This window comes from Megalobrama amblycephala, linkage group LG3, assembly GCF_018812025.1.
Source record: "Megalobrama amblycephala isolate DHTTF-2021 linkage group LG3, ASM1881202v1, whole genome shotgun sequence".
Taxonomy (NCBI): domain Eukaryota; kingdom Metazoa; phylum Chordata; class Actinopteri; order Cypriniformes; family Xenocyprididae; genus Megalobrama; species Megalobrama amblycephala.
Genome location: NC_063046.1, coordinates 57,289,141 through 57,317,068, shown reverse-complemented (window position 1 = coordinate 57,317,068; position 27,928 = coordinate 57,289,141). Strand labels below are relative to the sequence as shown.

Below are 27,928 nucleotides of genomic sequence, written 5' to 3'. Positions count from 1 at the left end.
AGCTGGATCCAGCCTTGACAACGCTCTCCATACCATGCTCTTCCTCCTCGCCTACCACCTCTTTCACATATTCTTTCTCCTCTTCCTCTCAGATTGTTTCCTTCCATTGTTCATATCAACATTCAGTGCACCTGTGCACTCTGAACTGACTCATATTTTGTACAGTTGCTTTGATCACATCATTAGAAACAAGTGTGAACAATTTTGAGCTGTTGTGTGTAAACAATGACAACTGTGTTGTAGTTGTTTAACTTTTTCCACTTGTGTTTACTGTTTTGCAACACAGTGCAAAATATGTTTTAGTGAGTGAGAATATGTTTAGAGTTTTGCAAAAAAAGTGCATGAGATTATTTTGCAAATGGTGTCTAACTGCATGTACTTTTTAAGGTTCTGCAGAAAGAGTGATTTATTTGACAAATAGGTTTAGGCCTTTGAAAATTTGGTTTAGAGAATGGGTTTTAAAGTTACATAGTAGTTATATAACACAATATAAAGTGGGACCATATATTTTATTTGTAGAATAAAGAAAAGAGAGTCCTGTTGGTGAGTGAGTTTCAACTTTATTTCACATCTTTGCAGTTGCTAATTTCATGAAAAACTTCATTCACCACAGAAAATCTGCCCTTATATTTGCCTTTATTTCTTTTATTAGACATACTTTGCATTTACATAAACAGTTTCTCTATATTCTGATTTTATTAGTATCTGTGTATATGTACATTCGAAATGACTCATGTGAACACTAGTGAAATGGAACATTAAACACTGAGTGATGGAGTGATTGTTGACATGCCATGTCTATAACTAGGCGTGAATCTCTTGATTCAGTACAAAAGTGCAGTTTTATGAAGAAAGAAAGACAACAGTGGAGACAGAGACAGGGGCCAGAAAGAGAACAAGTGAACACAATTAACAATTTCACTACTTTAAAGTCTAAAAATAGTGAAGATTATCTCCAGATTTTTGTAAATTCAGGCCAAGCATTCAGCTTCAGCCTCATTCAGAGCAAATAAACAATAGGCTAAATAAACAGACACATAATTATGCAAAGATGCTATGTTTGACACAAAACAAAAATAAAAATGAAAATAGTCCTTACCCTGCCAGAAAGCATGGAACAGGATAAAGCAGGGGCACTTGAATAGTGTGTATTTCTACAGCCCTCTTATAAGACAAAACACATATATAAAATAAAATACAAAAAAATTACAAAAGGCAGATGTCAAAGAGGAAAATAAATATTATGGTGTAACAAGTTAGGTTAGAAAACTACTACTGATACATAAATTTGAGTTTTAATATTTGGGGGAAAATGAGTAGGCTAAACATTTGAATAAAACACATTTTTGAATACCTAGAAACAGCTACATTGCTTTAATCAGTTACATTTCCTTTTATATTCATCATGTTTTATTATTATCATTATTAAAAACCTTTCATTGTTTGAACATTTGAACTTTTTCTATGTTTATTCTTTTAATAAATATCATAAATAGCATTAATTCAGCTCAATATCTCCACATTCATATATTTAATGCACATTCACACGTTAATTTCATGTTGTCAGTCCAGAACGGCTGAAATACACTTTATTGGTTCGGAAAAGAAAATCCTTACAGTCCTTTCCAGATTTAACAAGAAGACCGCTGAAATGGAAAGATACATCCAGCAATCTAAGAGTTGTTATCCACCTTATTTTTAAGAGTGGCCATTTGTAAACTGAATGTGACAGGCTTCCGGTGTCATCAGCTTCCACTTATTTTTAGCTGTATCAAAACAGCTCGTTATGCTGCTTGATATGGCAAACTGGTATTTCTTACCATATTATTTTAATATATTGTCATAATTATACACACACTGGTTTGTAGCGTAAATAGTTGCCATTTATTGTACTAATAATTATTTGAGTTATTAAGTGGCTATGAATCGGAAGTCTGCACGTTCACAGAAAAGGGAAAATAGCCTACTTCTGCATTGTAAAATAAGGTCGTTTCAGCTAAAGGGAGAAATATGATGTTCTTAACATATTGGGCTGACAGGGATATTGTACTTTCTTCTTTTTCAAAAAGAAAAAAATTAGTACGCCCTATACAGCAAAAGAGAAGCATTTCAGTGCATGTGTTTGTCTGCTCAATAGATACAGCAACAGGCATTGGTGGAGTAAACACTGAACGAAAGGTAAACATATAACTTTGTTTAGATTTGTAAGTTAGATTCATACAAAAATAAAGTCTTATTACACACTAGAGGGCAGTATTTGCTAAAGATGCCTGTATGCATCTGCGTTCAGACTTCTGTCAAGCCAACATTTAGCTTACTTCTTCATACAAATGAAACGTCTGCCTCCACAAATAAAATCACTATTTGGAAGAAGTTTTATACTAGTGTACAGTAACCTATGTGTTATGTGAATATTCTCTATCAACGAGTTCTGCGCTATTAGTAGCCTATGTACCTACATATTAGCATGTGTCTGTACAGATTACAAAGATAAGAGTCCTAAGCACCCTTAGTGGTAACATGGATTGCGCTACTCATAAATTCTTCAGTTTTTACTCATCTAGAATAACTTAAGACAGTGCTAGCACATTACTCTTTCGTTACCAAACTATTTGTCAAGCAAAATCATTATGCAAATAGTTGGTCTTTGAACCTTACAGTAAAGCAATGAGCACATCTTGAATTAGGCTACACATTTTCATGCATGCATTTGAAATTCTGCCTACTTTACCATCTCGTAATTTGCTGATTTCCAGTCCAAATACAGGGATTGTGCTATGCCGACTATTTAGGGAAATCACTGCACGTTCGTCGTTTCAGCAGTTAGGAGTGATATATGTCTAATGTTTTCTAGTTTTTTTTCTTTTACACTTAACTACAGACTATAGGCCTAAGCATCTACACATTTCCATCGTGTTTATAATATTATTTAACACGATTTTTCTATAAATGAGTGAATAATAAAGATTTTTGTATGCTTGGGGATGCAACATGCAGTCATTTTGCTCATTTGTCATTTCCTGAAATAAAAGGATTAAAACTGTCCACAGAGGGAGGATGACATATCAGCTTAAACAATATGTTCAAAATTCAGTGTAGCCTAGTTTTCATCTGGCTACTTTGGCCTCTTGACACACAGGCAAAATGTAAAAAACAAAACAAAAACATAAATAAATACATAAATTAATATCCTATAAATAATCAGGAATAAATAAATAAATCCAGATTGGCATCCTGGATCCAGAAAAAAAAAAAAACCTTACAATATTATTTGCCACTGTTTCCAATAGAGACAAGTGGCAGCCAGTACATTTTACAGATTTTCAACATGAACTGAAACAAGAGAGCCTTATTATTTCTGAAGTTGTTGTTGTTTTTTTCTAGTTTTTTTGCTTTAACAACATTCAAGATACCATGAATAAATACCTCCACTGCTTCTTAAATACACCATCAGTCAATCTTTGTCTGTCATTTTATTAAACCTAGGGAGGTAATGGTTTACAGACTTCTTCCGTTTTGGGGTAAGTTTAATTTTGCATACCATTGTGATTAAAATAATTACATTTCATAAAAAAATAAACATTAAATAAACTTTTTTGTTTGTTTGTTTATTTGCTATATCATAAAGCTGAATGGATCTGCTGGCTGGGTGCATCATTAGTTATATGATGTGAATAATATTATGTATATAAAGAAAATTAAAACACAGGCATTGTCAAACGTGCAGAATACATTCTACTTCTATTTACTACCACCACCACTATAAAGTTTTCTTATGTTCTCAACATGTGTGTATAGTATACAAACATAATAGAAAGAATTTTTAAAAATCAGAAAATGAACAATGGCCAATTAGCTCATGCAAAGTGAAAACAATTTGAAGAATATATCAGTTATATCAAGGAATGATTGCTCCAGACCAGCTATTAGTCAAAAGTGCAGCACATTCACAGCATGAACAAACGGCCTACAGAGACTGAGAAATGACCAAACGCTGGCTGCAATAATCACAGCATCTGTCTGGTTATAAATCCTTAGTGCTCCCTACAGAGTGATTAAACACTGACGTGCCAGTGAAGAAATAATCAGAGATCATTCGGAGAGCTCCATCCGTGTTGCTCTTTGGATCTCGAACCGCTGTGAACTGAACTTGCATGTTGTTTGAAAATAAATAAATAAATCTATAAAAAGCTGAGGTTTTATATATATATATTTGTTTTATGAAAAATTTAACAATGTTTATTCTTAAAACAAGAAGAAAAAATAAGAAATAAGAAAAAACTTAAGTCAAGATATATTCTCTGAAAACAAGCAGACAGTTCAGTTATCTTAAGGATATTTAGATATTTTTATTGGAAAACAAGAAAAATATTAATATTAAAACCTTTTTTTAAGTGTGTAAATCCCCATAAACGCACACAGGCCGGAAACTCTTAAGTGTCATAAGGTCATAAGTAAATAAATCACTATAGAGGTGTGGTAAAGTCAGCAGGTATGATTTTAGCTTGTGTGTGTGTGTGTGTGGTGTGTGTGTGTGTGTGTGTGTGTGTGTGTAAATGAGACCAGACTTTAGATAGAGATGGGGCAGACGATGACCTTGTCCTCCAACAAGACGCTGACCACCAGGAAGACGATATAGAGCAGGAACATGATGAAGCCCAGCATTTTGCTCATTTTCCACTTACAGGCGGCAATGGAGATGATGACGAAGATGAGCATGAGGAAGAGTAGCACGATGGCACAGAACAGGCCGTTACTACTCACCCTAACTGGGCTCATACTGTTTATAAAGGAGTACAGAAGCCATGGGAATGGTAACCTGGGGAAAAAAAAGAAATGGTAATTTAGGGCTCTGAAGATCATAAATGTACAGAACAAAACATTAACTGTTTCAAAACCAAGCGAGCTGCCTTGATGCTTAAGGTGGCTTCCTGGGATAGAAACGCATAAATGACTGATCTGAAACAATCTACATGGGATGGGAAGCACATGTATGTGCCACAGAAACACACACATACATATATACTGTATATGAGTATGGTTCGAGCTGATAGAAAGGTAACAGTAACTCGAATAACCACTCATTACAACTGAGGTATGCAGACGAGCGTCTCTGAATGCACAACACGTTGTTGAAGAAGATGGGATACAGAACACCGCGTGCCACTCCTCTCAGCTAAAAATAGAAAATTGAGGCTACAATTCGCACTGACTCAGCAAAATTGGACATTAGAAGATGAGACACTCTCTCTCTCTCTCTCTCTATATATATATATATATATATAAATTATATATCTAAGTGTGAAATGAATATGATACTTTCAGACAATTGCACTTAAATGAAAATGTTTTAAAGTTTAAATGCACATTACATGCAATTAGATTAACTTTTGAGTGTTTTTCAAATTTTATATATAATTTCATAACTACATTTATTGTCTTCAAATTATGGTTAAAGTGTAATGCTGAATATACTGACAAGCATTTATGGTAAACATTCTTTAATTTAATTTCTATTGAAACTTGTATGTCATGTATTTAAATACATTTGTAGTTACACATTTGTAAATGTTACACATTTGTGATAAAGTTGCAATTTAGTATACATAGCAAATTAGCATGAGAGCAATTCCGACATAGCGAGCCGACACTAGAATGGGTTCTTCGCGTTTACCGGCTACTGGAAGTGAGTACACGGGAAGATACCGGTTCCACACGAAGGCTATAGAATCTAGCGAACGTGTTAGGTGTCGCCCAGCCCACAGCTCTACAGATATCTGTCAGCGAGGCGCCGTGCTCCAGCGCCCAGGAAGAGGCACCTCCTCTAGTGGAGTGAACTCTTAACCCAAGCGGGCAAGGCACGCCTTGGGACTGATAAGCCAAGGCGATGGCGTCCACTATCCAGTGGTCCATCCTCTTCTTGGAGACAGCCTGTCCATTCTGCTGGCATTCGTAACAGACAAAGAGCTGATTTGAGGTCCTAAAGCTTCGCGTTCTATCCACATACAGGCGCAGAGCACGGACGGGACAGAGCAAAGCCAGGGCTGGGTCTGCCTCCTCCGAAGGCAGCACTTGGAGGTTCACTACCTGATCTCTGAACCTTGGGCACATATCCAGGCCAGGGTCTCAGGATAAGGTGAGAGTCACCGGGCCCGAATTCCAGGCACGATTCGTTGACTGAAAATGCGTGCAGGTCCCCTACCCTCTTAACCGAGGCCTTGAAAGGATGACCCCGGAGAGATTTAAGTACCAGGGAGAGATCCCAAGAGGGCATAGAGGAAGAGAGAGAACCTCCGCGTCCCGTCCAGTAACCAGACATGGAGTTTCCAGAGGTCCGGACGCAGGTGCCAGAGGGTGCCTCGTCTCTGAGTCAGAAGGTCCTTCCTCAGAAGGTCCTTCCTCAGAGGAATGGACCAAGGAGGTGCTGTCGCAAGGAGCGTCAGTTCCGAAAACCAGGTCAGAGTGGGCCAATATGGAGCCACTAGCAAGACCTGCTCCTCGTCCTCCCTGACTTTGCACAGGAGCTGTGCGAGAAGGCTCACTGGGGGAAACACATATTTGCGTAGGCCCTGGGGCCAGCTGTGCACCAGAGCATCCGTGCCGAGATTGCCCTTGGTCAGGGAATAAAACAACTGACAATGGGCTGTGTCCAGAGAGGCAAACAGATCTATCTTTGCGGCCCCGAAACGCTGCCAGATCAGCTGGACCACCTGGGGATGGAGTCTCCATTTGCCCGGAAGCAGAGGCTGCCGTGCGAGCTCATCGGCTGCATGGTTGAGCACGCCTGAGACGTGAATGGCACGAAGCGGCCTCAGATGCTTCTGATTCCATAGCAAGAGATGGCGGGCGACATGCGACATGAGACCACCCTGATGGTTGATGTACGCAACGGTCGCAGTGCTGTCCGAGCAGACCAGTATGTGCTTGTCTGAGAACAGCTCCTTGAAGCGGCCCAGTGCAAGACGTACTGCCAGCAACTCAAGGCAATTGATATGCCAATACAGTTGGGGCCCCGTCCACAGACCCGATACTGCATGCCCGTTGTACGTGGCTAGCCACCCGGTGGGAGAGGCATCTGTGGAGACCACAGCATGCCTGGACACTTGTTCAAGGGGAACTCCTGCCTGCAGGAACAAAGGGTCCGACCACTGAGTGAGGGTATGACGGCAGTTCGGTGTCACGGGGACACGAAGCATACCACGTTGCCACGTCCATCTCGGGTCCCGGCTGTGAAGCCAGTGCTGAAGCAGCCTCATATGAAGCAATCCAAGCGGCGTGACTGCGGCTGCGGATGCCATATGCCCCAGGAGCCTCTGAAAAAGTTTCAGTGGGGCCGCTGTCCTGCGCTTGAGTGAACTCAGGCAGTTCAACACTGACTGGACGCTGTCCGGGGCAACCGAGTCCAGTTAATACCGAGATAAGGGATCCTCTGCCCGGGGACGAGTTTGCTCTTGTCCCAGTTGACCCGAAGACCCAACCGGCTGAGATGAGCTAACACCATGTCCCTGTGTTCACACAACTGCTTTTGCGAGCTGGCCAGAATGAGCCAGTTGTCGAGGTAGTTGAGAATGCGAACGCCCTGTTCCTTGAGCGGAACAATGGCCGCCTCCACAACCTTGGTAAAGACATCCTTCGCCAGGAGGACAGCAATCTCCGCCCGGAGAACAGGTGCATTGTTCAGGGACACGTGAGTGTAATGGACACCCCTGAACACTGGGGGACGCCAGGCAAACTGAATCGCATAGCCGAGTCTGATGGTACAAATGAGCCAGTGGGATGAACAGGGAAGCACTAGCCAGGCTCCCAGACTCCGAGCCAGGCGGACCAAAGGCACCACAGATGTACCCAGCGTGGGGTAGCAAGGCAGAGTGCTGGGACCTGATTCGAATGGCATAGCGGCCCGAAGTGGGGTCAGACTCTGCGAGGTGGCAGTGTGTATGGGAGACGGTGCAAGAGAGACGGCCTCGACAAACACACTGGAACCTGCTGACCTGCTGGTGATGTGGGAGAGGACTAAGAGGCAGGGCGCCGCACACTGCCAGCCGCGTGCTCTTGGGACCTGGGGGATTGGGAAACAGCTTATTTTGTGAAAAGGTGGGTACCGCTGGACTCCAGAGAGCCAGCAGCAGGACAATACGAGACAAAAATTCCCCCCGACCCTCCTCTGGGGGAGGGAAAGATGCGGGCATCATCTCCCGAAGAGCTGACATCCTCTCCTCCAGGTCACCCATCTCAGGACCTCTTCCTCGTTCTCTTGCCACCTGTCTTGGCTGGGGTCTGAGCGGGCTGGGCGCTGTGTCCGCGACCGGCTCCCTGCTGTCTGGCTGCTGCTTTGCAGACTTAGCAGGGGGCGGAAGACGACGCAGGCGGGCACCCTCAGCGTGAGCAGACTGAGGTTGTGCAGCCGGCGGTGGGGTGGAGGCAGCAGCGGACCGCCGGGGTAAGATGTGTTTGATGGCCTCAGTCTGCTTCTGTGCGGCCGAGAACTGCTGGGCGAAGCTCTCGACCGTGTCGCAAAATAGGCCAACCTGAGACACAGTGTAGTCCAGGAACCGATACTTATCGGTCTCCCTCATGTCCGCCAAGGTTAGCCAGAGGTGGCGCTGCTGGACTACAAGCGTAGCCATTGCTTGACCAACGGAGCAAGCCATCACCTTAGTCGCCCGGAGGGCGAGGTCAGTGGTGGTGCGCAGCTCCCCCAGCAGCTGTTGGTCAAGACCACCCTGGGACATGTCCATGAGCGCTTTGGCATGATAGACCTGTAGCAGAGGCAGAGGCGGCCTGTCCGCAGGCTCACTCTCAGTCAAATAGCAGGAACACACCAGGTTGGTTCCAAAGCGAAAGACAGAGTGCGATTGCATCCGCTTCCGTATTTATACCCACCTGGCGGAGCAGTGCGCATTATGCAAATGAAGTACCAACTCCCATGTAGCCTATAGTTTACAGCATTAGTTTTTTTCCTTGAGAAAATTTGCTATGTACTGTAACTAATATATATCCGAAATAATAAATATTGAATCGAATCAAATTGAATTGGAATCTAATCGAATCACAAGCTTGTGAATTGAAATCGAATCGAATCATGAAATTTGCGTCAATACCCAGCCCTAATATATATGTGTGCGTGTGTGCTCACCAAGGATGCATTTATTTGATCAAAAAATACAGTAATATTGTGAAATATTATTAAAATCTAAAATAACTGTTTCGTGTTTTTTATTGTAATATATTGTAGAATGTAATTAATTCCTGTGATGCAAAACTGTCCTGTGGTTCCTGCTCCAAAGCCTATTCACAAGATGGCCGCCACGCCTGAGTCCTCAGTCAAGATGGCCGCCACGCCTGAGTCCTCAGTCAAGATGGCCGACACGCCTGTGTCTTCAGGCCGCTACGCCGGTTTCTTCAGACAAGTTGGCCATCACGCCAGAGCATCTTCACATCATGGCCACTATACCAGAGCCTCCAGCTGTCATGGATGTTATGCCATAATCTCTAGCCATCATGGACGTGCACATGAAGACATTAAAGCTTTCCCTAGGCACATAAGATTGGCTTCATATCTAGAGGACACATTGCTGTCATCGGTGCGAGCCTGTCAGCACTGCTGTGGTGGTCGTCTGATCCACCGTGGGGGTTTTCAAGCCTGTCTGCAAGGCCACCTTGGTCATCTACTCAGCCTGCTCTGCCTGGCCACCTACTCTGCCTGTTCCGCCCTGGCCGCCTGCTCTGCCTCAGTCTGCAGGCCCTCTTCCACTTCATGGACCTAGCCCTCCATCCCGCCTTCTGTTTGCCTCACTCCTGGACATTTCTAGCTATGTTAGGAGCGTCTGGAAGCTGCTCCTTAGGATGGCAGGCTATATCATGATCAACAGCTAGAGTGCCCTTGATAGCCACCAGAGGGCACTCCACCCCGGACTATTGCCACACCATCTTTGACTGCATTACCCATAACCCTCTGCCCGGACTCAACCATGATTGTCTTAAGATGTTCCTCATTACCTTGTTTAACCCAGACTATATAAACAATGTTCTCTCCGTCATTCCCTGCGAGGTTTTGTTAGTAATTACACTGTAATTCTGAGCATTCTCTCTGGTTTCATGTCTCTTGTTTTTTTGTTTTTTTTATTTCTAGCCTGTTTTTGGATTACTCTTTTACCCGTGTTCACTGCCTTTTGTATTCGTTTATTTGGACTGATTGTCTTGTTTGACCCATTGTCTGTATTTTGGATTACAGTTCTAGATTGTACCAATAAAGCTGAGTTTTGGATCTTCAACCCTAAAGACTCGGAGCAGTTTCGTAATACACACACACACATACACATACGCATACACACACACACACACACACACACACACACACACACACACACACACACACACATAATTTCTTAGTATCATCTGATGAATAGAAAGTTCAAAAGAAATGCATTTAAATATAAATCAAATTTTTTTAACATTTTAAATGGTTTTACTGCCACGTTTGATAAATTTAATGCATCCTTGCTGAAGTAGTTTTTGTTTTTGTTTTTTTAATTTTTTTAGAAGATTCTAAATCATACCCCACAGTAATGTCGAAAATGTTAGAGCCCACAGAGCTAGACACGGCCATGTCGCCCAGACCCTTGCGGGCCACAATGACACTGGTAATAAGGTCAGGGATTGAGGTTCCAGCCGCAAGAATTGTCAGGCCCATGATTTCCTCTGTGATTCCTATAGTCTCTCCAACCTGCAGGGATATGAGCACAAAACAACCAGACTGGTGAAAATCATAACTTGGCCTCAAATCTCAATTGGACTCAATTGAACATCAGTAACACACTGCCAGTGGAGATCCAATGAAGAACACTTTTAATAAGGGCACTTTATAATAATGTATCATTATAAATGCTTTACTTAGGGGGGAAAAAATCATATTGTTTTAATCTTTTGTTTTGCTTTAAAGTACACTTATAGCACATGTAAAGCACATGTAAAGTACTTAATTATAATTTTAACTGTAGTGTGTTAAAGTTAATATATTTTAAATGTATTAAATTGAAACATCATCATTAAAAATGTACAATTGCAAATATATTTAAATACATGACGCACAAGTTTCAACAGGAATTGCATATATTTTAGTTCCCCTTCAAAAGCTGCTCTTGATGCTGCATACTTATGCGCAATTCCCGCTTTTTCAGGGAACAGAGTTACAGTCACCCGAGACGTTCACCATAAATGCTCAGTACATTCAGCAGTGAACTTTAACCATATTACAAAGACAATAGAATTATTGCTGTCTTACCTGATGAGCCCACCAGACCATCAAGTAGGAGAATGCTGCAATCCAGCAAATTGACCCCAGAAATGAAATGGGAAAAAACTTCTTTGAACTCTAAGGAAAAAGAAAAAAGAAACATCTCACAGTTACATCTGTTTCCCAGCTTGCAATTGGAACAACACTAGTCAAAAAGTACTCACAGCCTTCCTGACGTCTGGCAGAGTTATCCACAAAGGGAAGACTATGGGAAGGATGATGAGATACGTGAAACGCTTGCGGCCGGTCTCTGGCCACGACAGGCTAAGAGGCTGATCCTCCTCGTCATCTTCTTCACCCTGATTGGAGAGAAATGTGTGAAATGTGAGCATTTCTAATGATCTCCAACACTCACACACCTAAACCACTCCAACACATTAGATTGAGTCCCTGTTTCTTCAATTAAAGGTTGTGTAAATCCTACGGGGTGGAGGCAGTCGTGTCGGAACATGCAATTTAAAGTCAGCTATAAACCAAGGTTATTATAGTTAACTAAAACTAAAACCATTTTCATTACTTAAAAATAAATACACATTAACTGAAATAAAATAAATTAGTTACATATATGTATATTTCAAGGCAACATTTGTCATTTTCATTTAGTTTAACATTATATAATAAAATAACTAAAACTAAACAAAAAAAAAATAGTCATAGACAATAACTAAAAAAATGACAAAAACACACAACTAAATGATTAAGAACAAAAATGGAAAGAAAAAAAAAAAATAATTCAAAATATTACTACAAACTGATACTAAAATAATAACACTGAAACACACATCAAAATCATTAACCCTTAAATATATACCTCGGGTCTTTATTGACCCGGGACGTCATTGACAGCCCTTCCTCTTATTCATTTTTTAAAATTTAGACATCAACCTTATTAGTGTTCCTCAATCTGCTTATTATAAACCATATAGCAATTTTTTTTGTAAAACGTGAATAGGATCCCTAGTAACCACAGGTATTTATTTTAAGTTTTTTTTTTTTTTTGCGCAACAATAATTAAATTTCTGATGACTCAATAAGTGCAATTCACCTTAAAAAAACGGGAAAAAAAACCAAATTAATGTGTCTGTGGCTGGAGCGACAGCAAATTTGTATCGTTATTTATTCTGACCAATGTAATCAATCTCTCTATATTTTTCCCTCTTTTGGAACGTCGTGGAAACTCTATCACGGATATTGTTCTTTTGCTAATGGAGCAAACAGAAACAAAATTTATATTTGCTGTCGTCTCTCGTTCACCGTTATAAGTTTACCCAACTGACTCTGAGAAACCCAGAAATGTGAAAAGGGTCCAGAGCGGCAGTTAGAGATCCATCCGTGTTGGATATAGATCATTCGCTAAAAACCCAGCTTTGTAATAATGATTGGAGAAACATTCATGCATTTAAGGGTTAAAACGTTAACTAAAATTAAAGTAAATATGGAAAAAAAACATTCATAATATTTATAAAAACTATAATAGTATTTCAAAGACACTAACATAACACTGATATAAACCAAATTGCCCCATTACCCTCAGAAAATAAACAGCAAGGCATTTGAAAGTGGTGTTCTGCATCTGCAGCGTGTTACAGTGAGCACAACGGAGACCCTCAGAGACGCACTGTCAGCCTCCTCACCATAACTGCTGTGATGGAAGTCACCGAGACGGAGCAAAAACAAAAGCATGAACTTATTGGGAAGCTCCTTTTGTCTCCGTGTTCTCTTTCTTTCTCCACATTTCTCTTTTAAGGCTCGTCAAAAACAGGTGCACTGAGTATGTAGAGTTTAAGTGTGTTTGACAATTAATGTAATAAATGTGTGTGTGTGTGTGTGTGTGTTCCCTTTTAAGGGCACAGAAGTGGTTACTATGGTGATGGGTGATGAGTTTAAGAGGTTCTGGCTCAGCTGATTCCTTAAGGAGGAGAGTTTGTGGTGAAGCGTGATAAATCTGAAATAAAATCCAATGCTTACAGCAATCTTCAAGTAACAGAGGTCAAACAGAACTGTATTGGTGACTGTGATTTTGCCAAGTAGGACATTGTCATGTCACTTAAACACTATGTCAAACAAACATAGTCCTAATCTTAAGCTCTGACTACTGTTAAAATCAGAGCAAAAATACCAATTACAAAAGATGTTTTTGATTGCTTGGTAAAAACGTTGTTCTAAGACCAATATTTCATAAAATAAATGTAATAGTCATATATTACTCAAGCTATAAATAGTATTTAATTAATTTGACAAGGATGTGTACAGTGTAGTTTTTTTCTTCTTCTTTTTTTTTCATTTTAAGACCTTTCAAGTGCTTAATTTAATAAGATCATTAATCACTTTGGCAAATAACTACACTGTACAATAGCTAATTGTCACCCTTGTGAAAATGAATGTGCACTTGTTGTGTACCACAAATATTAACAAATATATATTCTTTAAAAATGTTTTTTTTTTTTTTTTTGCATATAAAACAATATGAATGAAAAAGGCCACTTAAAGAGTACACTTTCCTGACTATGTACACTATTACACTTTTAAAATGTGCACTTTGTAGTCAAATTACATTTTATTTTAAAGTACATTTGTAATCAATGTTTTAATATTTTGCCATGCTTCAAAAAAGTACTTATTTTGATGTCTTGACTAACATACTAAAGCACATGCAAAGTACTTGTTTAGAATTTTAACTGTTATCCAATATTGCATTTAAAGTTAATATATTTTTTTAAAAATTGCAACATCATTACAAATCTGCAGTTACTAATAATAAATACATGTAAGCATATCTTAGTGTACTATAAATGTATTTAAATTGTCTTTAAATTGTATTAATTCCATAATAAGTACTCTTTTTGAAAGTAGGCTAAAGTGTATTTATTTTTCACAAGGGTATAATGCAGAATGAACTAATAAATGAAGAAAGTGACAACCACTTGCTTGACTCACGTAGCTAGACCTTTAGACTGACGGCAGAAGGTCTGGACTCCATACCACTGGCCAAGGAGCGCCCAGAGGCCGTCTGACTGGCATATAGATCAACTAGACAGTTTTACTGTCATAAGGTGGTTTGACATGAGGACCAAACTGTTAAAGAACGTGACTGAAAATCCTGGAGAATTCAATCAGATGATGACTTTGAAACTCCAGAAGTTTTCCCATTTTATGTGCCATATACATAAGACGTTCAACCAATGGTCCGTGGGCATGACGTCTGAGGCTGAGACTAGGTTAATGCAGATTTAACAGCCAGATATGAAGTACATGTATTTGCAAATACTGTATGTAGTTTAACTTATTTTTTACATGGAATTACTCTGGCTACACTAACAGACTTTAGTAAAAAAAAAAAAAAAAAAAAAAAGTGAAATTAAATTCAGTTTATATATATTTTTAGTTTTATTTGTTTAATTATTATTCATTTTATTTATTTTTTTATTTACTTTTTGTTAAACTCTTGTCCTCCACGGTTGCAGTCAAATGTAATTCACACTGGTGAAGCATTGTAGGCGTGTGAATATTCAAACTTGCTGTATTCACTATATGAAGACAAGTGAACATGATTTTAAAGTTAAGAATTACATAAAACAGTTTTTACAAATGTTTTCTGTTTAAGTTTAAATACACAGTGAATGTGATTTGACTGTCTGACAATCTGTTAGTTTACAGCTGTGCTTCTGGATGTAGTCTTGATAAATAACAGCAACTTTTCCTTTCACTTTGGCACAAATGTGACCTTTCTTCAAGTAAAAATAGCTGCTTGTTGAGATTATTTTGAGTTTCTTCATGTCACCTTCAGCTGGAGTGAGTGTGTGTGTGTGTGTGTCATGGGATGGCATCCTGCAGAAGCAGAATAATTATCAGGACAGCACACTCATGAACACTCCTGCAGGTGTGAACAGAGCAGCACTGCCCCCTGACAGACACAGACGGGGAACTGCGAGAGAGGGACCAGCACTCAAAATACTTTCAACAGAAAAAATGACAGGAGAGACGAGGCAATCACTGGTGTCAATGAGATAAAGAATAGAATGAGCACAGGTGATTGTGAAAAAGCAGGTGAAGAAAAGTTGCTTTGGTACAAAGGTACCATAAACCAGGGGGTTCAGTATAAAAAAATAAAATAAAAAAAAGTATAAAAATGTTTATTTATAAAAAATATATATCCTCCTGGATATATGGAATTTATGGAATTAATTGATATACCATTTTACTTTATGCATTATGTGGGTAAAATAGCCATACATGGTTTTTCCCATTCAATACAATGCATCTATACATTGTATCTACTTTGCATATTAATGTGTTCTTGGGGCAACATATATTGCAAAAATAAGTGTAATAATAAAATGGGAGTAATACTTGGCAACAGTTTCAAAATAATATCTAATAATTAATAGGAATATTGATGTATAATTTATTTTCGCTATTCACTTGTTGTGTCTCCCAAAATGCCTGATAAACATAATTTAATTTAATTTAAAACTTGAATAGGATCCCTAGTAACCACAGGTATTTATTTTAAGTTTTTTTTTTTTTTTTTTTTTTGTGCAACAATAATTCAATTTCTGATGACTCAATAAGTGCAATTCACCTTATTGAAAAAAAAAAAAAAAAAAAAAAAAAAAAATTAACGTGTCTGTGGCTGGAGCGACAGCAAATTTGGTAACACTTTAGAATAACTCACGCTATGAAGCATTAGTTAAGCATTAGTAAATAGTTAATTCATCATTTATAAAACATTAATAGACATTAGTAAGCCATTTATAAATACAGCTATAAATGCTTTGTTCTTGATTTATAAGCATATCTATAATGAGTTTAATAATTGTTTTTTCATACTTTATTAATGATCAATTTATAATTTCTAAATTATGTATTACATTATTCACAAACCAGTTATTTAGGAGTTGTCAGTGGTTCATAAGATCATTTAGGAAGTGTAAGTAAATGATTAATAAAATATTTAAATGTACATTTATGCATCTTATTATTTAGACATATAGTATTAGTTACTTAGTGTATTAATAAATGCTTTATTAACATATTCCTAGTGTCAAAACTACCTCGGTACTAACTTTAAAACATTAGAGAACAGCAGTGCAGAAGATCACTGAACCTTTAAATCTCATTTATAAAAGCTTTACAAAGCATAAATAGTCCTCACTTTAGATGAGCTCACAAAAATAGTTAACTGACCACTTCTAAATGTTTTATAATTACCTGAATTAATCATGAATTGCAGTAGGAATATGTGTTAATAAAACATTTACTTACACACTAAGTAACTATTACTATGTGTCTAAATAATAAGATGTATAAATGAATGTTTAAATAGTTTATTAATCATTTGCTTACACTTACTAAATGAACTACTGACAACTCCCAAATAACTGGTTTGTAAATAATGTAATACTTAATTTAGAAATGATAAATTGATTATTAATAAAGTATGAAAATAAAATTATTAAATGCATTATAGATATGCTTATAAATCAAGAATAAAGCAATTATAGCTGTATTTATAAACCACTTACTAATGTCTATTAATGCTTTATAAATGATGAATTAACTATTAACTAATGCTTAATTAATGCTTCATAGTGTGCAGTTATTATAAAGTGTTACCGCAAATTTGTATCATTCTTTATTCTGACCAATGTAATCAATCTCTCTATATTTTTCCCTCTTTTGGAACGTATCTAATTTGCATATTAATGTGTTTTTGGGGCAACATATAATGCAAAAAGAAGTGTAATAATAAAATGGGAGTAATACTTGGCAACAGTTTCAAAATAATATCTAATAATTAATAGGAATATTGATGTATAATTTATACATCATATATACATCAATATATTTATACATTGTGTCTCCCAAAATGCCTGATAAACATAATTTAAGTCCTGGTGTCCTCTACAGTGGACATGTATGAAATCAATGCCCTGTTTTGTAAAAGAAAGTCATATTTTGATTAGAAACCCCATAATATTTTCTTGAGATGTTGATTTATAACAAACAATTTGAAAATTAATCCGATTTAAATGATAATTACTAAGTATTATACGATTGCTACATTTTGATCATTAAATTAATGTCAGTCATATTTAAAGTCCAAGGAGTTGTCATTGTCATGAAACATCCAAAAATGTGGTATCTCTGCAAAGCCCTGAATGTGCTCTTTACAGGACTCCTGAGTTAAAACTGTGACATGTATGATGTCAGAGAAAATCACTAAAATATAAGGACAAAAGTCTATTCCTGGGTCTCAGGAGGATAAAATAAAAAGGGATCCCTCGCAAGTGGATCATTGCATTTGGGGGTGCATATCAAATTTGAATATTTAAAATTGAAACACTGTTAAATACATGACAATTATGGTCTAAAAACACTGAATGCTTCATGTTTAGTAAATTCCAGTACAAATTGTCCAAACATAATCCTCTTTTTCATCAATAATGTAGCATTTGATTTTCCACATATGCACTGAGGGTTCGCAGGACTCGACGGCTCCTCTCTCACTCTCTCTTATCTCCTTTCCTTCCTTCTCTTTTTTTAGTAACTTCCAGGACAATTTGTCCAGACATAAAACAATCCTAAAAGAATGAATCCTTCTCTTCATCAATAATGTAGCATTCGATTCTCCACATGAGCAGAGAGGCGAGGGTTCGCAGGACTCGGCTCCTCTTATCCTTTCTCCTCTACAGTACAACAAAAATGTCTAGACCTTCAGAAAAGACACCATATTCACAGCAACACAAACAAAACACGAGACAGTGAGAACTAAATTATTGTTTGATCAGTAGGTCGTACTCTTTTAACTATGTCAGATCTTAATTTTGCCGTTTTTCTTAACTGGAAATTTGTAAAAAAAATAAATAAATAAAAATAAATGGAGATAACGTCACCATAAGACTAAGGTAACATGTTACTTGAATTGAATCCTTGGCAGAAACAAGCTTCCATACTATTGAAAAAAGCGATATACAAACAAATTTGACTTGACTTGCTTACGGCAATGCTTCAAGAAAGCTGATCTAAAGACCCATGTTATATTTGTGTTGACAGATGCCATTTTATAGCGTGTGTGCACAGTCTATGAGCGATGGGCCTCTTGTGACCGGGTTGTCACGGTGACATTGAGAAGGTCTCTCTCAGCCTGCACGCATGCTGTGCCGTCTGTTCTGCTGGCATGTTGCCGTGCCAACAGGGGGCAGAGGATGAGAACGGTTCATCTTCTGAACACAGGACAGTGTGTGTGAGAGAGATGAGGAGACACAGTACAGCGGGAGGGAGACGGCCAAATGTGTTTTCCATTGAGTCATAATAAGCGTGATTTTTTTTTTCAGTCCTGCCGTGACTTGGCCTTCACTTCTGTTTCCAAAGTCAGCACTATGATTCACTTTTTGTCCTTTTTTTGTGTTGAAAACACAAGTGCGTATCAAATGCGTAGTAAGTGTACAGTAGTGTGTGTGAGCCAGTGTTATTTTAGCATCAATGAGATAGGCCTACTATTATAGTTTAATTAATCATTTGAATTTGTTTTTATTTGTATATTTTACGTTTTCATTTTTATTAGTTATTGATTTTTTTAACTCTTTCCCCGCCAACCTATTTTTAAGTTGCGAGCAAGCTCTAGCATTTTTTATCATATTGTTGTATCTTGTATGAATATGAACAGTGAATATATCAACAGAAAGAACAGAGCCTCTGCTTACATTCTAGCTTCATATTTTTATCATCACTTGAATTTGGGTAAGTTTTAATAAAAATAAAAAACCTGAGACAACAAAACCTGAGAAACCTGATTGCGTTTTGTCGAAGACTTTACAGTTACATATCTCTGTATTTTTGTTTTTCACCATTTTGCTCAGTAACATAAGGCATGCAGTTTGGATTTATATGCTGTTGAATGTTTGATGCTCACTTTAGCGTAAGCAGCTTCTATCCACAAATCTACTTCTTCGCTTGTTTTTGGATCTGGAGATCCTGTACTATTTAATAAGATGTGCAACAGCACCCACTACCATATAACATTGAAAACACTGATTAACTTGTCAATGGTGGGGATGCGTTGTGTCAGAAATCATGGAAAAATCCTGTCAATGGTGGGAAAAGAGTTGACTTATTTTAGTTTATTAGAGTTTACTTATTTTAGTACATCAAGTAAAACTAAATAAAAATAAGAAATGTTGTCTTGGCAGTTAAAGTTTACTCTTTTTCAGGTAACAGATTTTTTTTTTTTTTTTTTTTTTTTTAGTTAACTGTAATAACCCTGGTGTGTGAGTTTTTCTTTCAACACTCTGAGTATCAACAACTCACCGCATCACCATCCTGTCCAGTGGTGCCATTCATTGGTGGAGTCATGTCCACCTCGACGCTGGAGCTGTTTGGCAGATTTTTATCTATAAAACAAAAAGGAAAAAAGTGTGAAAAAAGTGTGTTTACTAAATGGACAAATAAATAAAATAAATCACATATGCAACATGTCCCCAAATAAAATTATTCTAAGACAGGTCTAACATTCTGTAATCATTAGCCACTGATTTTTCAGCACCTTACGCAATAAACACTGCATTTTTAAGACACTTTAAACTTGATTCCTCCATTTTTTTTTCTGTATATGTAAGTCTGATTTGGTAAGGTGCATTGCCTGTAGAAGGTTAATTAACCAAGCCTGTAAATTACAATTTTAAATAATATATATTCAAATACCATAATTTCCATAACCGTCCAAACTATCATATACTGTACCTTTACATAATACTGTATTTATATACTTCTTTAAGGTACTTGAAAGATTAGCACAGTGTAGCCAAGGTGTGTGTCTAACAGAATTTTTGTTATATAAATATTGGCCAACAAAAAAAAAAGATGGAGAAAGTGCAGTAGATGGGTTTAAAAAGTGTTAAAGATGTTCTGAAAACAGACTGTGGTCACATCAAAGAAGCTGCTCTCAACCACCCTGCTTTTGATGCTAATATGCTAATATGGAACTGTTAGCATAATTTACCACTTGAAATGAAAGTCCATGTGTGTCTTCAACACACAAATGATAGTAGGAGATTAAACTATGATGCTTTCTTTTGTTTCTATAAAGTGCACAAGCAGTTGTTAGCTTAAAAGCTTGGAAATTGGTTGGGAAAAGCTGGGGGTCTTGTTCACTTCAGCAATGGATTTAACAAGCAATGGCACATTTATACAGAGCTAGGCTCAGTACATAATTTACCAGGAATAATTTAGCCATAACTTAACACTTTAACATAATGTAGTAGTTGGTTTGAATCGGTCTTGAATTTATTAATGCATGTTATTTTTTCCATCTGTAGCACTTACCAGCAACTCCATTTGAGTCTTCCACCTGGCATTTCTTTTTGGCAATTTTGTGAAGGATGGATGCCTTCTCACGGAATTTTCCTGAAAAATAGTCCAGAAAGAGAGTGAATGATTTGGAGTATCTAATTTTCCCAGGAGATTTTCCCAGCTAAGTGAGAATGTTTCATTTCACTCACTGGATATGAAACAAATTTCTAAAAAAATCTCTAAAAGAAATACGGTCCTGGATTCTGATTGGCCATATTCAGCCATGTTTAAAAACCTGATATAGTAACATACAACAGAACACATCAGTTAACCTGTGTATTACTTGTGAAAAATAAGCGCACTTGAATGTTGTAAATGAATGTTGCAAATGAATGTTTCTTGACTCAGTTAATTACACATTTAAAAGGCAATAATGTCAAAGTAAATATTTTACATTTTGTTATTCATTATGTTTTAATAATCTTCTGTCACACTTGAAAAAAGTACACTTATTTTGATGTGCTGACTAACATACTATATAGGGGTATAATACGGTGGCCCAGCAGTGCACAACACAACAAAATTAAAAAAGCAAACATAAGTTCACAACACAACGAAATAAAGCTACAACACAATGGAATCAAACCACAACACAACGGAAACAAGCCACAACACAACGGAAATGCTCCCGACCACTAGGGGGCTCTCAGAGCTTGGTAAAGTTAGTTTTCCTTGCCACTGTTCTACAAAGTCAACAGTCTTACAAAGATATCAATACCATGATAAGTATGTAAACATTGTATATCGACATGAAATATTAATTCAAAATCAACTACGTGCACAATAAGCTTCATATTTATACCTTGATTTGACATGTTACCATGGCACATGATGATGGGAACGTCTGCCAATTCCACCAAGTGGTTAAAACATATAATTTGTATTCATTAAAATTACTTTGTTTAACATTTAAAAACAGACATGTTCAAATTCCAAAGCTTGTTAGTTCCTGTTGGTAAGACTGACAAGCTTTGGAATTTAAACATGTCTGTTTTTAAATGTTAAAAGTAATTTTAATGAATACAAATTATACGTTTCAACCACTTGGAGGAATTGGCAGACGTTCCCTTCATCATTCGCCGTGGTAGTGCGTCAAATCATTCACAGGTATAAATATGAAGCTATTGTGCATGTAGGTGATTTTGAATTAATATTTCATGTCGATATACAGTGGTTACATACCGTTGAAACTAATCGTGATATTGATATCACTGCCGACTCTATAGAACACTGGCAAGGAAAACTTTACCGAGCTCTGAGAGCCCCTAGTGGTCGGGAGCATTTCTGTTCTGTTGTGGCTCAATTTTGTTGTGTTGTGGCTCGATTTCGTTGTGTTGTGGCTTGATTTCGTTGTGTTGTGGCTTTATTCTGTTGTGTTGTGGCTCGATTTCGTTGTGTTGTGGCTTTATTCTGTTGTGTTGTGGCTTGATTTCATTGTGTTGTGGCTCGATTTTGTTGTGTTGTGGCTTTATTCTGTTGTGTTGTGGCTCGATTCCGTTGTGTTGTGGCTTTATTTTGCTGTGTTGTGGCTTGATTTCGTTGTGTTGTGGCTTTATTCTGTTGTGTTGTGGCTCGATTTCGTTGTGTTGTGGCTCGATTTCGTTGTGTTGTGGCTTTATTCTGTTGTGTTGTGGCTTTATTTTGTTGTTTTGTGGCTCGATTTCGTTGTGTTGTGGCTTTATTCTGTTGTGTTGTGGCTCGATTTTGTTGTGTTGTGGCTTTATTCTGTTGTGTTGTGGCTCGATTTCGTTGTGTTGTGGCTTTATTCTGTTGTGTTGTGGCTCGATTTCGTTGTGTTGTGGCTCGATTTCGTTGTGTTGTGGCTTTATTCTGTTGTGTTGTGGCTCGATTCCGTTGTGTTGTGGCTTTATTCTGTTCTGTTGTGGCTCAATTTTGTTGTGTTGTGGCTTTATTCTGTTGTGTTGTGGCTCGATTTCGTTGTGTTGTGGCTTTATTCTGTTGTGTTGTGGCTCGATTTCGTTGTGTTGTGGCTTTATTCTGTTGTGTTGTGGCTTGATTTCATTGTGTTGTGGCTCGATTTTGTTGTGTTGTGGCTTTATTCTGTTGTGTTGTGGCTCGATTCCGTTGTGTTGTGGCTTTATTTTGTTGTGTTGTGGCTTGATTTCGTTGTGTTGTGGCTTTATTCTGTTGTGTTGTGGCTCGATTTCGTTGTGTTGTGGCTCGATTTCGTTGTGTTGTGGCTTTATTCTGTTGTGTTGTGGCTTTATTTTGTTGTTTTGTGGCTCGATTTCGTTGTGTTGTGGCTTTATTATGTTGTGTTGTGGCTCGATTTCGTTGTGTTGTGGCTCGATTTCGTTGTGTTGTGGCTTTATTCTGTTGTGTTGTGGCTCGATTCCGTTGTGTTGTGGCTTTATTCTGTTGTGTTGTGGCTTGATTTCGTTGTGTTGTGGCTTTATTCTGTTGTGTTGTGGCTTTATTTCGTTGTGTTGTGGCTTTATTCTGTTGTGTTGTGGCTCGATTCCGTTGTGTTGTGGCTTGATTTCGTTGTGTTGTGGCTTTATTATGTTGTGTTGTGGCTCGATTTCGTTGTGTTGTGGCTCGATTTCGTTGTGTTGTGGCTTTATTCTGTTGTGTTGTGGCTCGATTCCGTTGTGTTGTGGCTTTATTCTGTTGTGTTGTGGCTTGATTTCGTTGTGTTGTGGCTTTATTCTGTTGTGTTGTGGCTTGATTTCGTTGTGTTGTGGCTTTATTCTGTTGTGTTGTGGCTCGATTCCGTTGTGTTGTGGCTTGATTTCACTGTGTTGTGGCTTTATTCTGTTGTGTTGTAGCTCGATTTCGTTGTGTTGTGGCTCGATTTCGTTGTGTTGTGGCTTTATTCTGTTGTGTTGTGGCTCGATTTCGTTGTGTTGTGGCTCGATTTCGTTGTGTTGTGGCTTTATTCTGTTGTGTTGTGGCTCGATTCCATTGTGTTGTGGCTTGATTTCGCTGTGTTGTGGCTTTATTCTGTTGTGTTGTGGCTCGATTTCGTTGTGTTGTGGCTCGATTTCGTTGTGTTGTAGCTCGATTTCATTCCGTTGTGGCTCGATTTCGTTGTGTTGTGAACTTATGTTTGCTTTTTTAATTTCGTTGTGTTGTGCACTACTGGGCCACCGTAGTGTAACTGTACATGTATTCGTCCCGAATTGTACGGTACGGATGTCATGGACAATGCAGTCGCGAACCACACTCCAATCCAGAAGGGGGTGTGCGTGGTAATGCAACACTGTTTGCTACCAGTAAAAAGTGCAGAAGAAGAGATGATGATTGATGTGTATTCTTTTAAAAAAAAAAGTATATTTTTTTCGTAATAAGTACTCTTTGTAGGTGTGCTTAAGTGTACTTTTTCACAAATGATACCACTCTGCAGCATCCACAGAGACCAGATGGTTTAGTTGTATATTGCTAATTTAACCTTAGTCCGGACTAGACTATTTAGTTGAAGAATATAATGTTTTAAAGGGTTAGTTCACCCAAAAATTAAAATAATGTAATTTATTACTCACCCTCATGTTGTTTCACACCTGTAAGACCTTTGTTCATCTTTGTAACACAAATTAAGGTATTTTTGATGAAATTCGATGGCTCAGTGAGGCCTGCGTAGACAGCAATGGTACATCCACTCTCAAGATCCATAAAGGTACTAAAAAAAATTTAACCCTTTCAAGCATGAATTTAAAATATTCTAACTGACCCCCCAGAGTGAGTTTTTTTTAAGGCGACCGTTATTTTAGAACGTATGCCCTTATTGTTTCCATGGTGACCCATCATGCGTGTCACGTATGCTGAACGCAGCCACAATAAAACTGTATGACAGAGATCACTATTGTTTTGTTTTTCCTTTTTTTATATATTTATAAGTGGCTGGTTAACTGGAAGAATAATAGAGTAAACTTTATAGTTACTTAGGCCCATTATGTTTGTCTGATATGAATAAATGTCGGCAAATTATATTTGAATTGATTGTTCTTGCTGCTTCCACTTATGTCTGACATCAGTGTGTATTTTATAAACTCTAAATGTATACTGAATATAATTAATATAGTAAACTGAATATAATTAATCTGTGTTAAAGCTGCAAAAGTGATTTTCTCTTTGTATTTTGTTGTTTGTTGCTGTCACTTTTAGGCCGTGTGTCCACCAAAGCGTTTTTTCCAGCTGCTAGCGTACTTTTTCAATTGTTTTCAATGGGAACGCGCGTTTTTTAAACGCCAGGAGCGCAACGAGGCGCTGAGCGTCTTTTTCACACTCAAGCGCTGAGAGATTGGCGGTTTTTACTGGTCGCCTCGAGTTGAAGAATGTTCAACTTTGAGTAAAACGCTGCGCTCATCACTGTCACTTTTTAGCCAGCCGTCCAATCAGAGTGGAGGAGGGGCGGGACAAATACAAAACCAACCAACTGTCACAACATTCTTGCTGTACAAAGACATCAACAAACAGAGAACGGAACAAAATGGATGAGAAATTAATATTGCTGGTCTCCGAACATACATAGCAAGTATTCCACATTGTGTCAACATTTTTAGTCTGAAACAAATTACCTGCAAAATCAGTTATAAGCATCAGTGCCGTGGATATTCCGTATCATAGCAACAAAGCGTCTCAACGTAAAAAAACGCTGCGCTGCAGAAGTGCTCTCAAGCGCTTACAGATAGGCGTTTTAAGCAGAGTGCCTAGCGTTTTCAGCTGGCTAAAAACGCTTTGGTGGACACACAGCCTAAGACCGAATGTACAGATCCTTTATAATGATACACATCCGTTTTCTTTGTTTGCATTACCTAAGACATGAGCAACTGTGTTTACAAGGATACTCACAGAGATGGACATTTTGGCATAATTTTGCATGTTTCCGTTCAAGCACAAATAGACGCACAAGTGAACAGAATTCGGTGTTCATGTGCATGCACAGAAAAGCACGTACAACTGACAGGACCTAAAACACATGCAAATTCGGTCTATGATGGTTAAACTGTCTGTATGGATTAACTAGTAAGGAAAATTTTATTTATATAGTACTTTAAAAATGTATTGTTTTACTGGTGCTTATGCGTATTTAAAATGTCTGAAACCTTAAAAGAAACATTATGTGGCTGAAAACACTGCATAGCTCTGATATATGACAAGAGCTGTGCACGTCCGTCTCACAGCTAAAGCACGAAAGCACAGTTTGAATCTGGCAGTTATGTGACGTCGCTGAATGTTCTAAATCCCATATGTGGGACCGCTCAAAGGGTTAAATCAGTTAATGTGAGTACAGTGGTTCTACCTTAATATTATAAAGGGACGAGAATATTTTTTGTGTGGCAAAAAAACTAAATAACGACTTTTTAACAATATCTAGTGATGGCTGATTTCAAACCACTGCTTCAAGAAGCTTCTGAGCTTTACGAATTGAATCAGTGGTTCGGAATGCCAAAGTCACGTGATTTCAGCAGTTTGACGGTTTGATACGCAATCTGAATCACTGATTCGACACAAAAGATTCGTAAAGCTCCGAAGCAGTGTTTTGAAATCAGCCATCACTAGATATTGTTAAAAAGTCGTTATTTTGTTTTTTTGCCGCACAAAAAATATTCTCGTCGCTTTATAATATTAAGGTAGTACCACTGAACTCATGAACTGATTTAAATGTTTTTAGTACCTTTATGGATCTTGAGAGAGGAAGTACCATTGCTGTAGGAAGTACCATATGATGAGAATAACAACGTTATAAATAAACGCCGTTACTAACGGTGTTACTTTCTTCAGTAATGAGTAATCAAACTAATTTTTCTCCCGTTACAACGCCGTTACCGTTACTGGCAAAAAAAAAATGCCGCGTTACTATAATTGAGCTCACCGAAGCGGTTGTCATCCGAGTAAGCTCTCTCTCATAGGACCTGCAAAGATTTTTCTCTGGTGTGTGTTGCGGTTAGTCATACACAAATATAATTTTAAACTGATAATAATGTACGATGCTCTGTCTGTGTGTGTGTGTCAGAGTATGCGAGCTGAGCGCAAGCTCAAACCAGAATACCCTTTGTGACATGATGGATCGAAAATATGTGAAATAAGTTTTTCTAGTCGACTAGTAGTTGTTCTTTTAAGCCATTAGTTGAAAATACCGGAGAGAATAAACTAATAATGAGCATTTATGTAATATAGGCTATGCACTCAAGCACGCGCATACCGCTTGCCATAAAGAACCGGCAAAAGTAATGATTATGAATATGACAAAAAACAGCAAGGAGACATTTTAATTGTTTATTAATAAAGTAATGTTTTCTGAATCAGTGTCGGTTGAAAAGATGAAGTTGACATTGTTGACTCTCATCATCTCCGCATATACTGGACACGCCTAGAGAGAGAATGTACATTTAATTCGGATTAGGCTACATAATCAGAGTAGCCTATTTCTTTTCATTTTTAGATATTTCAAGCTTTCTATAGATATATTTCTCATGTCTGCGAGGCAAGCAGCCTATACGCTGAGTTTCGGTTCATTTAGCCTATAAGTCGCGCTCCAGTTCACGCGCCAGTGATCGCGCCCGCGCATCCATGATTATATTGTCTGCTATATTTGCTTCTTATTTATTAAATCCAGGCAATTGGTTGATGAAACATTGATTAAAATTAAGATACCATTTTTACAAAATGAAATTCACTTTAAAGAGAGGCTTTCTATAAAACAAACCTTAATGAAGTGGTCAAAATCATGTCTGACACACTCCATGACTCCGATATATTGCGCATCTTATGATGCATCTTACTCATGGTGTTCACTTTTCATAATCAATTAAATGAATTTAAAACATAACATAGGACTATTTAAATATATATGAAACTACATTTTCTTTAATGGCTACAAACACGTATTGTACAGTACAGAGAAATTTCTTAAGCAAGAGCGGATCATGAGTCACGAGTCGGATCAAGAATTATTTATTCTTAGACTAATATTTAATAATGGGGGCATTCAAGTTATTTGACATATTTTTTAAAGTAACGTAATAGTTACTTTCCCTGGTAATTAGTTATTTTTATAATGATGTAACTCAGTTACTAACTCTGTTACTATTTGTGAGAAATAACTAGTAATTATAACTAATTACTTTTTTAAAGTAATGTGCCCAACACTGATAGTGACACTATATGGGGAATATAATGACTCCAGTACATGCCATGCAAAGTTATGTTTATGGTTACTCATGTAACCCTGGTTCCCTGAGATAACGGGAATGAGCACTGCATCAGTTCGCTGATGCTTATGGCTTATTTTCTCTGAATATGGAAGTCTGATTGGTT

At 37.8% G+C, this 27,928-nt stretch overlaps 1 protein-coding gene across 6 annotated transcripts in view; it reads right to left on the bottom strand.

The window, feature by feature from the left end:
• Positions 1 to 540: 540 nt before the first annotated feature.
• The window catches only part of LOC125265749 (sodium/potassium/calcium exchanger 2-like), a 74,335-nt gene continuing 46,947 nt past the window's right edge, over positions 541 to 27,928 (bottom strand). For 5 of the 6 annotated variants that reach the window (XM_048186178.1, XM_048186175.1, XM_048186179.1 and 2 more), the window contains 6 exons: positions 20,621 to 20,701; positions 19,607 to 19,689; positions 11,461 to 11,595; positions 11,285 to 11,374; positions 10,560 to 10,726; positions 541 to 4,819 (listed from right to left, as the gene is read on the bottom strand). In XM_048186178.1, coding sequence (XP_048042135.1) covers positions 4,570 to 4,819; positions 10,560 to 10,726; positions 11,285 to 11,374; positions 11,461 to 11,595; positions 19,607 to 19,689; positions 20,621 to 20,701 — 806 coding nt within the window. In that variant the 3' untranslated portion in view covers positions 541 to 4,569. The remainder of the gene's footprint in view (positions 4,820 to 10,559; positions 10,727 to 11,284; positions 11,375 to 11,460; positions 11,596 to 19,606; positions 19,690 to 20,620; positions 20,702 to 27,928) is intronic. The other variant, XM_048186176.1, reaches the window with a different exon arrangement.